This window comes from Numida meleagris, chromosome 8 (assembly GCF_002078875.1).
Source record: "Numida meleagris isolate 19003 breed g44 Domestic line chromosome 8, NumMel1.0, whole genome shotgun sequence".
Lineage (NCBI taxonomy): Eukaryota > Metazoa > Chordata > Aves > Galliformes > Numididae > Numida > Numida meleagris.
The window spans coordinates 3,878,758-3,894,231 of record NC_034416.1 but is presented as its reverse complement, the minus strand read 5'-3'; the positions used below and the strand labels follow the sequence as shown (position 1 = coordinate 3,894,231).

The following is a 15,474-nucleotide window of genomic DNA, read 5'->3' as shown; positions in this document are numbered from 1 at the left end:
TTTGGACATATTTTTCCTTTGTTCTGCTTTGGAACAGTAGCACATTCCACGTTTTCTGCAAGAATGGAAATCTGGCATTTTGACCGGCTTCTGTTGTTTCAGAAAATGACTTCAGTGGTATTTAGGCCCCTTGACAATATCTCACTGTCCTGGATGCTCCCTGTGTGGGTCCCCCTACATGGAGCAGCTGCAGCAGGAGGGTGGGTCTGTGCCTAGCACACGTCATGCATGCTAGCCCAGCTGAGCATGTCGCTTGCCAGCAGCGCCTTTATTTTCCCTTTGTCCAGAGGCTCTGTCTGGTTGTCCTTCCCTGGCTGCTGAAAGCCCCTGCATGCCCAGAGTGCTGCTGCACCCCTTGGTCAGCTGCTCTCTTGCATGATGACATGCCATTGTTTGCTGCTGGCCAGATGTGCTGGGATGGATGCACGGTGGTGGCAGGTACTGCTGGCTGCTGTGGGACATCGCTTGCTCTGAGCTTTGGCAGCCGGACAGACTGCCAGCACGTATGTCACCATCTCAGGTCCAGCACAGGAGTCCCAGCAGGATTCCTAAACTGTAAATTGCAACTGCGAGGTGATGCACATCCTTTTTCGTATGTTTTTTTTCCTCCCTTCTCGTTTTAATTCAGACACGTTTGGTATCTTGAGTATCCGTAAAATTGCTGGACATGGAGCTCCTTTGGAGTTCCTGTGTCCCACGGATGCTGAAGATGCTTCCTGCATGGGGAATCAGACATCTGCTGCAGCACGTTGTTGGACTTTGGTGTGACACAGGCTGCAGCTGGCAGGTGGGAGCTGGTGGTTATTATCAGAGGCTGAGTAACATCCTTTGCCTCCCTGACAACCCTCCTCCCAGCGCTCTGCAGCTTCGGCGTGTTTGTTTGTCCTCTCCTGGTTTCTGCGTAGATCATTCCAGTAAAAAGTAAAGAAAAAAGTTTTGTTGCGTGCTCCCCGAAGTCAGAGCAGAGCACAGCCTGCAATGTTTCTTCCTCTTCTCCTGTCCACATGAATCATCCACTAAGGCGAGCGCAGAGAATGTGAAAGAATGCATTTGTAGCAGAAACACTCTCCCTTCCCCTCTGCTCTCAGGGCAAACCTTTTGCTCGTGGTTCAGTGTCTCTTGTCAGGGGGCAGCTGATGTGCTGTCTGTCACGTTCCATGGCCACTCCTGCCACTTGTAGCTTTATTTCTGGCATTGCAAAGATGCAGAGAGGCTCGAGGTGTGCCCGGTGCCATGCAGCAAGCAAACACGGGGCTGTGTGCAGGGCTCTGCCTTCCCCACAGCTGGGAGTGCCCATGGGTGCTCTCACCAATGGAGTTTGGGTGTGTGTAGAGCTGGTGGGTGTTGCTGCACTGGGCTTCATGCTATTAGCAGATGCTAAATAGGCCTCTCTTCTTTAGCTGCCTTAATTCATTGAATCAGCCAGCAGCGCTCTATGGGAAATAGTGCCGGAAAAGGGAGCGGAGCGAGCTGTAAGTTTCCAATTTCTGCTGGATCAGGCCCCTGGAGATCCGTGTGATCTGGTGCATTGGAGGCAGTGCTATTGCAGTGACTCATAAACAGATGTGCCCAATTTACATTGCAGCTTAATACCTTTGTTTAAAAAAAAAAAAAAGTTTTTTCAAGACAAATGTGTTAAAGCAGATGTTTCCAGTAAAACAAATACTTGCGTGATTTACAAACAACTCCATCCCTGCCAGAACTCATTAGAAAATGTGGAAAGAAGAAAAATGGTTCTGTGTACTGACAAACAGATAAAATAAAATCCAAAAAGAAGATAGCAAGGAAGTATTTCTCTATGCAGAATGAAAACTGCTGTGCTTGGGGTGGGAAGCAGGAGGCGGGAGGGTGGTTTCAGTTGCTAGTGACAGTAATGTTAACCCTGGCATTCGTAAAAGAGCAGAAACTAATCTGTAAAAATACTTATCCATGTCCTGTGGTGTAGGATATGGGGTTCTGGGGTCACGGTGTGGGATTACCCAGGGGTTGCTAAATCACTTCCATCCATTGGAACCTCCCTGGGCATCCCCACTGCATTTCATCTCTGCTTTATGGACCCGGAGCACTTTGCTGACGTGGGACTGCATCCTCTCCAGCATTGCTATTGCTGGGGCTCCTGGAGCAGAGGAGGCTGAGCTGGGGGACAATGATGACAATGGTGGTGCTGGGTGGTACCTTAGCACCTAACAGTGGCGCTTCCCTCCCGCTTGCCTTTGGAAGCGCGGTGCTTTGGGTGCTGGGTGGGAGCACAGCTGTGGTGGTAGGTTGCTCTCTGTGTAACCCACTGCTTGCTCTGCAGCACCTTGCAGTGGGTGATACAGGGCAGGGGGGCTTTCTCATATTGAGCCACCCCGTGGCTTTGTGGTATTCAGAGCATCCCCTGCATCCTGCTGCCTTCACCTGCAGCTCAGCTCTTTTGGAGCAAACCCACAGTCTAGGGGGCTGTGCTGGTTCACCTGCTCCTCCGCGTTTTGGGAGGCGAAGGCTCAGCCTCCTCAGGCATGTGCTGAGAAACTTGGTCACCTCCGGTCCCTTTGGTCCAGCTTTCCGCCCGGCTCCATTGTGGGGCTGCCGTCATGCGGTGCCTGCGAGCCCAGCACTCATGTTACATACAATCTGACACCCCATGTGGTCTTAATGGGTTTCCCAGGCTACAGCTGCAGCACAGCTAGCACTTTTTGTGAGCTGCAGGGGCTGCCAATCCCCTTTTGCCATCCGGCTCCCCCGTTGCACAGATATCATATTTTTTTATGCACTTGTCACCTACTTCATCTGGGCATTTGTTACTAAAGAAACAGTGATTTCCTGGAGGAGCTGAGGAGAAGCTTGTGTCTGTGGGCATGCAGGCTGCTCATCTTGCTGTGGGGGGACTGAGAGGAGGCTGCGGGATGTTGCTGCTGGTGCACTGGTTTTCCATGCCTTGCCATAGGGAGGATTGCAGAGCACAGCCTCAAACAGTCCCTTCACAGGGGGACGTGCTGGGACCCGTCCAGAGGAATTAAAAGCATCCCGGAGTGAGGGGGATGCTGCTGCAAAGCAAATGGGGCACTTGGGTGCTGTTCCCATCTCGCCCACTGATGCTCATGGATCCACATCTCAACCTCCGCTCAGCTTTACTCATCAGTGAATGGAAGTTTGCTCAGCTCTCAGGGGCTGTGGGGCTGCAGTGCTTAATTAATCTCTGCAAAGCAGAGAGTGTAATTAGTGCCTGCAGTGTGCTGTAAGGCCTTGGGGTGGGAGGCAGCGTGCAGTCCCCGTGCTTTGCAAAGCAGACCCACATGGTCAGGTCCGTGGGAGCTCCCACTGCTCGGTGCCATGCACCATGCAGAGTTGTCCTGGAAAGGCCACTTGTCACAGCTTGGGGGTCTCTGGGCAAAGTTACCTCTTGTAGTTACATGCTGATTTTTTTGTTAAACCATCCTGCAAAAATGAAGCAAAAAAAAAAAAAAAAAAAAGTGTATTTTGATGGCTGAAAGACAGCCAGGCAGATCTCCTTCCTGATATCCGTAAAGCTTGTTTTCCTCCCTCATTGTCAGCTTCGTTTTTTGTGGGTGTAAAACACAAAGGAGAGGAGAACAGCTTGCAGGTACAGCGCGTTCCAGCACCGCCGACTGTCATTATTTCAAGATGATGCTTTTAAGCAAGCCTGGAGAATCACGTCCTGGGCTGTGAGCTGCCAGGTGGGGGGGTGTGCCGGGCAGCATCGCTGTGTCACACGGCGGCACGCACGCGCTGGGTGATCCGCAGCCGTTCAGCACGCTGCCGCTGACAGGAATAAACCAGCTCCTCAAACGTGCAAATGTTTCGTTTCATATCAGTCGGGCACGATACTTTGGAGGCAGCAGAATGTAAATAGAATGAAATTCTTAAGGAAGATTATTGATATGACAGGACTAAAGAGCTTGGGGTTCTGTGAAAAGTGCCTCTTTTCATCCCTCTAATAAGTCCATTACTTGCACTCGGGAATATTTTAAGGCCCTTTTCATGCTGAATCTAGAGTTGAGCATGCTTTGCATTTCAAGCTTTGTCTATGAATCAGTAGAAGCCAAAGTTATTTCTGCTTTAAAATAACAGGAGCAGGGAACAGCTAATCTCCTTTCATTCTGAGTCCTTACATTATTTTACTGGACAGAGTTTGTGTTGGCTACAAAACAGGGCATTCACAAAATCTATGAGAAGGAATTTGGTCTAAGAATGAAGCCTAGATTGCAGTATGCATAAAGGCTCCTTTTCCTAAGGCCATTAAGAAATTCCAAATCTGAGCTATTTTGAACAGCGACATTAAATTAGCCTTGCTAATTCCAGTAATTCAGGCCGATAGCTGAGTTTACAAATCTACTCGAGGAGGCCTTCCCATAATTACAATCTCAATGTGCTTTTCAGCTAAGGTGAGTTGGCACAAAAAAGATAAATAAATAAAAAGTGGGTAAAACGCTTTTTCTGTTCTGGCTTTTGAGATGAATATCTCTAAAGAAGAGTTAAATGGCTGAAGTATTGCGCCAATAAGACATTCCCTGTCCTGGGCTGGAAAGTTCATTTTGCCTCTAATGTGTGAGTGTAAGAGCAGAGGGGAGGCTGGATTTTTCACCGCTTTGTTTTTTCTGTTGTCTGCATTCAAAGGAGCATTGACACCGCCAGTGCTCGCGGCTCGGTTTTTAATTGTTTATTTACAGGCAGTAATTTCTGCTGGGGAAAGGAAAGGTCTGGCTGCGTTAGCCTCTCTCATGGGGAACAAAATGAACCACAAAACAACAAGAAATAAGAAAAACCTTTGGTGGAAAGATGCAAGTGGAAGCGGGTGAAGCAGCAATGCAAGAACCAACCCCACTTATTCCTCTGCAGAAAGTGATTTTCTGATCCTAACACAGCTCACCATTCCCAGAGTGATGGAAATGTTCGGGGGCTATGTTTTCAAAGCCATAAGGCACGAAAACATGAAACAAATAAAAATTGAGGGCATTATTTAAAAGGGTGTTAATTTTATTAGCACCGAGCCGAGCTCATATAAAGGCGAATGGAAGTATTCACATCAGCACTTAACTCTGGCTGCAATGTTCATAAAACGTCCTTTTGATCAAGCTGTAAGTGTTTTGATCCTTATTCTGTGAGCATCATTCAGAGCGACCGGGCTGCAGCTCCCAACAGGCGTCTGCAGCTGCACCAGTCCTTGAGCAATACTGGGTCAGGAACTTGAGTGCGCGCTCTGCTGGGAGTGCTAATATTGTCATCATTCTGGTTACTCCAAACCAAAATGGCAGTACAAAAACAGTCACACAGTGGAAATTCCCAACAGCAAATTGATCCGCTACCACGGTCTGTGCGTCAAGATATTAAAAAAAAAAGATGCTGATTTTAATCTATCAGGGTAATAATCGGCACATGCGTGTCTGGGCTTTCTCCAGCTGATAATGTCGTCACCATTGGCACAGCCAAGGGGAACATCTGGGTCGTTAGAAGAGTGCCTTGATTCAAGGGGACGCTTTCCAGCTGGATGCCCGCAGGGGTGAAAGTCCCTTCCTGGCTGTTGTTGTGCTCCTGCAGCTTGCAGAGCCCAGAGAAGCTGTGGGGATCCCAACCTGGGATGTGCCCAAGGCCAGGTTGGATGGGGCCCTGGGCAGGCTGACCTGGTGGGGGGCACCCAGCCCATGGCAGGGGTTGGGGCTGGATGGGCTTTGAGGTCTTCTCCAATCTATGATTGCACTGTTCCCCAAAGCCTGCTGGGATCTGCCTGGAAAGACAGGAAGCAAAAAGCATGCGGGATGCTAGGGAGCATCTCCCCCTCTCCCTGAAGCAGGGAGATTTTCATCCGCGTTCCCATTTCCACCAATGCACATTGGGTGAATGCAGCAGATAATGCCCCAAAGCAGCACCAAGGGCAAAACCAGGAAGAAACGCCCGCTGGCCATCTGCACTGACATGGTGTGTTGCTGCTGGGAGGGAGTGTGGCTGTGCATCGTGTGCGGGAGGAGCTCCATGAGCCTCTGTTCCCTTTCATGGGAGGGTGGGAGAGGAGGGAGGCTGAAACGCACTTCTTGATTTCCAGGAAACTTCTATCTTTAATCTCCATAATCCGTTTTATAGAGGATTTTGTGTTTTTCAAGGGATTTACAAACTGGATTACGTAGCCTTTTTATTTTGATTTTCCACTGCGATTGTGACATTCCTGAGACTGAGCTGTGAGAGCTGAAGATAGGGCGGAGGGGGAGGAGGTGGTCCTGGACCTGGAGCTTGGAGCCCGTTGTGTTTTCCCCTCCTTATCTCACTGCTGAGCTGATAGCTGCAGCGTTCCTGAGCAATTTGGGTACTCCTGTGTGACCGTACCTGGGGAGCCCCTTGGCTCCTAGGAAAGAGCAAATGGGATGGCTCCAGCTCTGCGCTGCAGCTGTGGTGTCCTGGTGTTCAGTTGGGGTGACACTGAGTTTCCCATGGGCACCACCTCTGGGACCAGGGTTTGTGCTTGGTACAGGAGGGAGGCAGGGAGCCGGAACAAGCCCTGGGTTTGCGTCAGACATTACGTGCACCCAGTAAGCAGATGGGTTTAATTTGGGTCTCTCTCGCTGCAGAAGTGCAAAGCCAGATCCTGGTTTCAGACTTCAGCAGCTGTTCCCGAGGCTCCTTCCAACGCACAACGCAGTGAACATGACCTGGAGCCATTAAGAAGTTCCAGTCTGTGAACTCAACCCTTCTTTTTCTATATAAAGTGGGAAAGCTGCTCACGGTGATGTTTCCCAGGGCCTCCTGCATTACTCCATTTTTATGGGTTGGAGTTACTTTAGCACAGTCTTAATGCCAAGCCAGGTTTGTATGCATTTATTTATTTATTTTAGCAGCTTAATGCAATTAAAAACGCAAGGCAGTGCTGGAGCCTCTCCCTTTCCTTGGCAGTGCTCTCACCTCAACCTATGCTCTGTGTGCACTGCCTTTCACTCCACGTTGGCTGTTCCAGGAGGATGAGGAGCACAAAACCTTGGCTTGCTGCTTCAGGAGTAGGAGAGATGTGTGCCAAGCACTGTGCGTGACCGTACCTGCCTGCTACTGGTGGACTGAGCCCATAGGTGCCAAGCCCAAATTTTTGGATTGTCACCTGGAGCCTCACTCCAAGTGTTTGCCTTGGCATCATGAGTGGTGGCCTGGAGGAGTCTGGTTTTTGAGTGAGAGAGCACATGGTGCAAAGCCCCAGTCCCTTCTGATTGACGAAGAACTTCTCTGGTTGCCTCCTTCATAGAATCATAGAATCAATAAGGTTGGAAAAGACCACTAGGATCATCGCATCCAACCATCAACTCATCCCCACCATGCTGACTAAACCATGTCCCTCAGTGCCACATCTCCAGGGATGGTGACTCCTCTCCTTGTCACCAAGAACCCCGATCTCTGTGGCCTGGGCATGGTTCAAGGCTGGTTCCCGCATGCAGTGAGTCACAAAGGAATATGCCAGATGTCTCTGGGTCTCCTAACATCGTTCCGAGTTTTCTGATCAAGCATTGAGAAACATCTTCCTTCCCGAGGGCTGCTTTCAGCAGAAGCCAGGACCATTGGCATTCCCCTTAGGTCTGCATCTTGGCAGGTCTTTGTAGTGCATAGAGGTCACCAAATGTCCCCAGCTTGGAGAATCAAGTGTCAGCAGGAGCTGCCTGTCCTGGTTGTACTGTAGCAAAGAGTTTTGGCTATACATGCCAACAGCAGTTTGTAGATCAATGTGCTGTGATTTTCACTTCACTGTAATGCACATAGAAAAGACACGGGGTGCCTGCCTCAAGCCCAAGTCAGTCCCATACCTCCCAAAATCAAGACTACCCTAGATGTCTCAGATGGCATTAGAGTGATCAGAAGGGATCACTTTGTGGGTTTAGGCCTTGAGGATCTCCAGAGATCAGTGTTGGGAGCAGACTGGGGGATCTGGAGGGACACTGACCCAGTCACGTACTCCTGCCTCACTTTGCATCTGTTCATAATCTATTGTTTTCAGCTTTTCCTTTCTTTCTCCTTGACTCCTGCCTTTGTGGATGCTTTGGGCTGTTCCTGGTTAGCTCTCTGTTCTTTAATTCTTCTCTCCTAACTCCTTTAGGTAGCAGCTGATTTCCCGGGCAGTACAGCTAAATGTCAGACAGGGGAATGGGACCCAAGAACTCTGACGCTTTCAATTAATAATGCTAATGAGATTTGTTAATTTTTAATAGATTACATGAATGCGTTTTGCTAAGCACGTTTGTGTGGCTCTGCTCTGTGAGTGCAGTTCTTTCACTTGCTGCCAACGGAAAAATGATTAATGCAATTGCAGATGCCAGATTCTCTTCAGGGTAAATCTAGAGTGTACCAAGGAGCAAAGAGGAATTTAATGAGTATATTTTTGAGGTAAACACAGCCCCACATCATAAATGATAGTTCTTTCTCCCCTCCAGCCTCTGGCCAAAGTGGGATGGAAGGGCAGAACTGGGATCATGGAGCAGCCCCTCTGCCCCATGCTGTGCAGCATTTTGGGCTTTTTATCCCATTGAGAGCCTGAGGGCATCCTTGGATGAGACTTCTGTGACAGTACTGGGAGCTGGGGGGCTGAGGTGTGCGTAATGGCTGTCCTGCAGAGCTCATGGCCAGTTGTCCACACACCCTTTGTCACACTCTGAGCTGGAGCTCCTCACCCCTCCGTATTGGACTCTTCACCCTTTCCAACCCATCTCCAAAGCCTGCTTCTTCCACGTGCAGGTGTCCCCATAGTCTTTTATTCCTCCCTCCATGGTTGTTTCCCCACCAGTGCTGCTTTGTGGTGCTGCTTTGCTCTCTGGTTCTCCATGAAGACATGTGCTGCAGCCATGGGGTGCTGGGCAGGCGAGCAGGGCAAAGCCGTGGTTTGCAAATCAGCAATCCCAAACCCCATTCCCTTGGGTTTCTGCCCGGGAAGTTGGTTTTACCATGCTCTGCTGAGCTGCACCAGCTCCCTTAGCCACATTGCCAGTGGCAGCAGGATGATGCTGAGCTGGATTTTTTTTTTTTCTTCCCTCTAAATCCACATTGCCAAGAGCCGCACCTCCTAAATTGCTGCGGAGGAGGCAGCAAAACAGAGGCGCAAGACCGTGCACATGCTGCGCATCCATCTCGGTGATCTCGCTGCCATGCCAACACAAGCGTTGCGGCTCCACTCAGCGCCGTAATTACGCACCGCGCGGCCGCACCTACAGCCGGGCTGCTCCTTGCGCAATGGCAAATGGCAAACCTGTTGGTGCTCCAGGATTTTTGGTAATAAACCAGGGGGCAAAACCTCCCTGGGGAGGTGAAGCCAGGCTTGGCTGGGCCTTCTGTGGAATTGAAGGCATTTTGGAGAAGCGGAGGGTTGGAGATCCCAGCTCTCTGTGTAGTCGTGGCCATGTGTGCTTCGTAACTCCGTGGATGTGTTTGGATGCTGTGGAGGCAGAGGTGTGTTTGTAGTATGAGCTGATTGCATGGAGAAGCCAAGTAGCTGCTGGCTGGTGTGAGCAAAGCTTCTGTATTCCAACAGGACCAGGATGTGATGGAATTGGACTGTTCTTCTGGATTTCGGGTGCAAACACTGTAATGTTGGATTGGTTGGTGCTATAGAGAAGGAGAGAGCTGGGACCAAGGCTAGGTGGTCTGAGCTGTGGTACTGCAGGCTCTTACACTTCATCCTGTAACGAGGCCAACAACTTGGGCTTATAGAGCCCAGCAACATCTCTCACTTTTGGAAATCCAGTCTTGCTTTGAAGACAGCCAGTCTCAGGCATTCATGGGCAGCTTGTTTCCCAGATTGGTGAGGCTTGCTGCTTAAAAAATTGAAGAAAGCAGCAGAGCATTTCAGAGATTGCAACTGTCATAGAATCGTAGAAACATTAAGGTTGGAAAAGACCACTGAAATCATCCAGTCCAACCATCAGCACATCCCTACCATGCTCCTGATGGTAGCGCATGCTTTCCTAGACCAGTGGTGAAGGAGACACGCAGGCAGATGTTCACAACTGACCACGAGATCGACAAGAGCCTGACACGCTGCCCTGCTGTCTGACATTCTTACTGGATGCGTTCCATGCTGATTGAAAGTACACACTCACGATCCATTCCTCGCTCCCTTCACACCAGTTTCCATCATCTGCAAACAAGGGCCGTCACCACATCCCCCCAAGTCCCTTGGCCCTCTCGACAGCCCCATTTCATGACCATGCTGCATTATGCGTGAAGCTTCCACATCCCCTTCGCAACCCCAGCAGCAGCAGCAGGGCTATCAAGCGGCTGTGCAAAGCGGTTTCCGTGCACGGCCATCCATGATGAATCTGTTACTATATTAGGTCCATTGCTGAGCCATCTGCCTTGGCAGGCGAGATGACATTCCCTGGCTGCAGGCTCTGGGCTCTCCTTCCCTGGCTTGGCCAAGGAGCTGCCCGCTGGAGCCAGGCACTGCCCGCTTTGATGTCATCTGTGGGAGCAGGGTTTGCTATCAGTTATTTGCTTGAGGCTGTCTTGCCCTTTTAGGGGCAGAAGGGGCTGTTTCAGGAGGCATTGGTGTGTTTTGTGCAGGAATGTGCCTGCCTGCTGTAACGCTCCTGGCATGCCGGTGCTTATCCTCCTGGCTTTTTTCTGTGCCAGCTGCGGTGGAATTTCTTATGCCAAGTGCAAAACAATCCCTGCCCGATTTAGCTGCCTTTTGTAACTGTGCAGTTCAGGAAAAAGAGCTTCTTAATGAATTGCACCCGATAAGCTTGTGCAGAAGCAGTACACCTAGTCATAACCCATGGAAGAACATCTCAGCTGCATTTTGGAGATGTGCAAATTGTGCATGGCGGCGCTGGCAGCAGCTGGGGCAGGGAGCAGCAACATGCTGGAGGGGCTTTGGTTATGAAGGTTCTCCCAAGGGGAACACTCTGTGCTGGGCTGGGGGTCTTGTATGGGCTGCATAAGGATGCCAGGAAACAGCACAGCGCGCTCTGCTTGCAGGCAAAAAAATCGCCAGGCTAATGATTGACTATTATTTTAAGGGGATTATCTAATCTGCAGCCCAGAGGACAAGAGGGGCCAGAATGAGTGAAGACTGAATACATAATTAGTGCAGATTGTTGGTAGTGCCCTCTGGGCTCCAACTGATTATAAACAGAAACAGATCTTTTGAGTTTGCCCCCTTTCCCCTCTCCCCTCCCCTCAAAAAAGCCTTTGCAGCCAAAGGGCCACTCTGTAGCAGAAACTGTTGCAAATTAGAGAGGGTATCACTGAACTTGGACTTGGTCATCAGCTGGCCTCTGATCAGTTAGAGGAGAGTATCTTTTATTTCTTCCTTCTGTGTACCAAAGGCCAGAGGGCAAGGCCTTACGTTTTGCCAGAGGAAGTTGAGGTTGGATATTAGGAAAAACTTATCTGAAAGAGTGGTGAGGCACTGGCACAGGCTGCACAGGGAGTGCTGGGGTCACTGTCCCTGGAGGTGTTCCAGAACCATGGGGATGTGGCACTGAGGGACGTGGTGATGGGCATGGTGGGGTGGGGTGGGGTTGGACTGGATGGTCGTAGAAGTCTTTTCCAACCTTAATGATTCTGTGATACCAAAGGTCATTAGAAGTAAATGGGATATATTTCCACCAGTTACGGATCCATTATTAATACAAAATAAAAGACATGTGGCTAAATCCATTAGCTTAAAGATACGATTGAACATAAGCCCAGAGAAGGAGGCAATGCAAGGAACATTTGAAACCAGTGCCACACCCCACCACAAAGCTCTGAAGCGGTTTAACAAAGCCAGGAAAGTATCTCTCAAATCTCCAATGACAAGAGGGTTTCTGTTCCCTTCAGTTTTCTTTGGTCAAAGAAGGAATGAGAAAATCCGCATCCTCTCTGGGGTGAAATCTTGTGATTTGAAAAGTGGTCTTTGCTCACGTTCAGGTGGAATCTCAGAATTTGAAGATTTCCCCCGTAAAAAAAATCCATAATAATTCAAGTTTGAAATCATCATTTTGATATGCTTGGGTTGGGCCTTTCCCAGAGGATTCAACTGCTGCATCCTGTGCCTGCCCTGCCCCGTGGGGGAGGAGTGTGCAGCTCCAGGGGACAGCAGCTTGAGATAAAAGCGGGAGAGCTGAAGAGAGGAGGAACCGCATTGTCCGTGGGAATCTGCTGGAGAACTTATAGATCATTTACCAGGCAGATTTTGCTTGCACTTGGCCCTTTGTGCTCCCTTCCAGGCATTTCTGACCCTTCTTGATGGCCTGAGCCATCTCACTTGTCATGAGTTGTTGTTATGCTTTTGTTTTGCAGTGTTTGTTTGGGGATTTTGATTAAGAAATACTGCTGCAGTGTTTGCCTTGGCAGTGGTCCTCTTTGGGCTGATGTGGCATTTTTGAGCTGGAGTGTTTGTTCAGCCTCTTGGATTCTTTCTCAGGGGTGGGGTGGGGTGATCCAAGCCCATGAGTATGCTGGTGACCCACAAGGCCTTGTGAATGGCTTGAGCCAGGGTGTCTTCTGGTGGAAGCCACCAGTTTCCGAGGGCTGAGCTCTGGGATAAGGTCAGCAGGCTTAACCAAGAGCATCCAGGTGATAAACCAGCATGTGTGAACAGCCTGCTTTAGCAGGGGGTTGAACTAGATGATCTACAGAGGTCCCTTCAAACCCTTTCCAATCCCTTCTGTGAGCTCTGCCAGGACTATCAGAGCTTCTACACAGGATGTTTGCTTGGGTGGGAGCTTCCATGTGCTCCTTCTCAAAGTCCCCATGTTGCAACAGCAGCAGGCTGGTGGCATGACATCCTTTCACATTCCTCACTCTTTGGTGCTTTGATGAAGTGGACAGCAGATGGGATGGGTGTGCTGACAGAGAAGTAAGCAACACATTTTGTGCACACTTATGAAAGGCTCCAAAATGCAGAGGCCCTCCCAGCAGGAGGTGCATGCTTCGGAGGGATATTTCTGCTGGCCAGGATTTCTTCACTCCTGCACCCATCCTTGCAGTGCATGGGGAGCAGACACTCTTTGCTTTGCTGAACACCCACTCTGAAGCTTGGCTGATTTTTGGGAGTATCACTTCAGCAAGCCAAATCCTCTTATCTGGAGCTGCTGGAGTGGGCCCAGAGGAGGCCATGAAGATGCTCAGTGGGCTGAGCACCTCTCCTGTGAGGAAAGTTTGAGGGAGCTGGGGGAGTCCAACCTAGAAGGCTCTGAGGACACCTTCCAGTACTTTCAGGGAGTTTATAAGCAGCAGAGAGACCAATTTTTTACATGGTGTGATTGTGAGAAGACGAGGGCAAATGGTTTTAAACTAAAACAGGGGAGATTTAGGTTACATGTTAGGAGGAAGTTCTTTATTTGGGGGAGGTGAGGCCCTGGCACAGGATGCCCAGGAAGCTGTGGATACCCCATCCCTGGAGGTGCCCCAGGTCAGACTGGATGGGTCCCTGGGCAACCTGATCTTGGGGGGGGGGCACCCAGCCCACAGCAGGGGACTGGAATTGAGTGGGCTTTAAGGTCCTTTCCAACCCAACCATTCTATGATTCTGAGATCTCTTCTTTCTGGGGCACCTTAGAGTTGTGAATTTTTGGTCTTTCATACTTCAGGTTTGCTGTGGGGTACCAGGGGCTGGCTGGAGGGCTCAGGGGATGTTGCTGAGCTCTTCTGCTCTGTTCACCCATGCCAGGCTGCCCCAGTGAAGGTGGAGATGGGTGCTCCCCATGCCACACGTGGCACTAACCAACTCTCTCCTTCTGCTTTCAGAATTGGCGTACGACCTGGACATGGATGACACGTCAGCCAACAAGCAGCTGCTGAACCAGCACAGCAAGGATGGGGCTGCTGTGCCCAGCACTGACCCCAGCAGCGTGGCCCCACGCCCTGGCCCCACTGCTGCCATAGCCCTAGCCTTGCTGCTGGGCTGCTGGCCCTGAGCGGTGCTGCGGCACTCGGTGCCTTCCTGTCCCTTTTTTTTTAATGAGGAAAATGTTCGGAACCTCCCCTGGAATATATGGACATCGCCAAAGACAGGGCAAAGGACTTGAGTTGATTTTATAAAATAATAAGGTATCTTCACCAAAAAAAAAAAGAAAAAAAAAAGGGTTTGTTCATGGTAAACTAGTAAATACGTCACAGTGGTTTTTAAAGATAATCCTGTTTAATATAAGAAGGTTGATATTAAATTGTCCCTAGCAATTTTTGAAGACTGAGCTCTGCCTTGCCTTTAAATGGAAGAGCGTGTTTCATCTTGAGTTGTTTGAATGTGCATGGGGTAAAGAACACCTAAGATTTATGAAATACTCTCGGCAAATATCAGCCCTCTGTTCCCAGTTGACTTAATACAGACTTTTTCTGTGGTTGATGCAATTTTTGTATTCTCTCCAAATCGGGGAGTCACCCCGAGGCACCCAGCCAGCAGAACCTGGCAGGACTGGGAAGATCAGATATAAGGTCAAGGAGGAAAGGTGCTGTGGGTCCATGTGTGGGACCACCAGGTATTTGCTAGCCTTGGCGTGGCTCTGCTGCCTACAGCCCCAGCACTGCCAGGCAGACAGCAGTGAGGGAACCGCACAGCAGCCAGGAGTGAGGATGGAGAATGAGAGCACTGCCTTTCTCTGGTTTCCAACTGTGGGTCCCCACCAAGGATGCACGGCCCCGTGTGTGTGATGCCCTGGTGGAGTTCTTTGGAGCAAGCACCACCTTTCCCATGGGAAATCTGCAAATGCAGCTCCAGACAAAGTACAGGCAGCGTGGATGTGCGCACCGCCGTGCTTTACGGGGATGAATAACGCGTCCAACGCACTGTGCTACAAAGGAGGAAAAGAAAAGGATTTGCAGGATCCCAGAGGCAGATGAGACTCTTGCTCAAGTGTTTCTTTGCATGTTACTTTGCTTAAGCTGTCTCTAAAATAAAGGTCGTTTGCTCTAGACATGGTGCGCAGCAAGTAAGCTCCTGGTGTGCGAGGCGATGCTCGGCGTTGTGATGCTCGGTGTTGGTCCTGGATGGGCAGACTGCAATGCCCAGCTCAGGGCCAGAGGCACAACAGGAGGGCTGGGGTTAGTCTGATTAAATGGGCAGGGGCCAGGGAATGTCTGGTTTGGTTCCCAGCCAGAATGGTTACATATTTCAGTTTAAGATGCTGCTTTTACTGGAGTGATTCTATCTGCAGTATCTTAAGCTGCAGTGTGCGTGTGTGCACACATGCACGCACACAACCACATGCACGTGCATGCTTTACATATCTGTGTGCCTCTGACCTTATAAAAAAAGGAAAAAAGAAAGAAAAGGAACTGTATCTTTGAGAGAAAGTATGTAAATCCGAACCACGCGATCAAATGGTTTGGAGAAGGGAAACTTTGCCTCTTCTTCCTTTGAAGTGGTGGGGCTGATCTCACTGATGCTGATTCAAAGCCTTGTGACTGCTTTCCATGCCGTGATGCTCACACTGTGGAAGAGAGGGGAACTGGGTGCTCACCTCCAGCTCTGTGTGGGGACAGGGACTCCAAGCTCCCAAGGGAGGGCACAGGACCCAAAGGATG

General features: G+C 50.0%; 1 protein-coding gene across 1 annotated transcript in view; it reads left to right on the top strand.

Annotated features, from left to right (window-relative positions):
- Positions 1-14,864, top strand: part of GPC3 (glypican 3) — a 115,501-nt gene extending 100,637 nt beyond the window's left edge. The window contains exon 8 of the mRNA XM_021406405.1: positions 13,699-14,864. Within this exon, the coding sequence (XP_021262080.1) occupies positions 13,699-13,868 (170 nt within the window). The 3' untranslated portion in view covers positions 13,869-14,864. The remainder of the gene's footprint in view (positions 1-13,698) is intronic.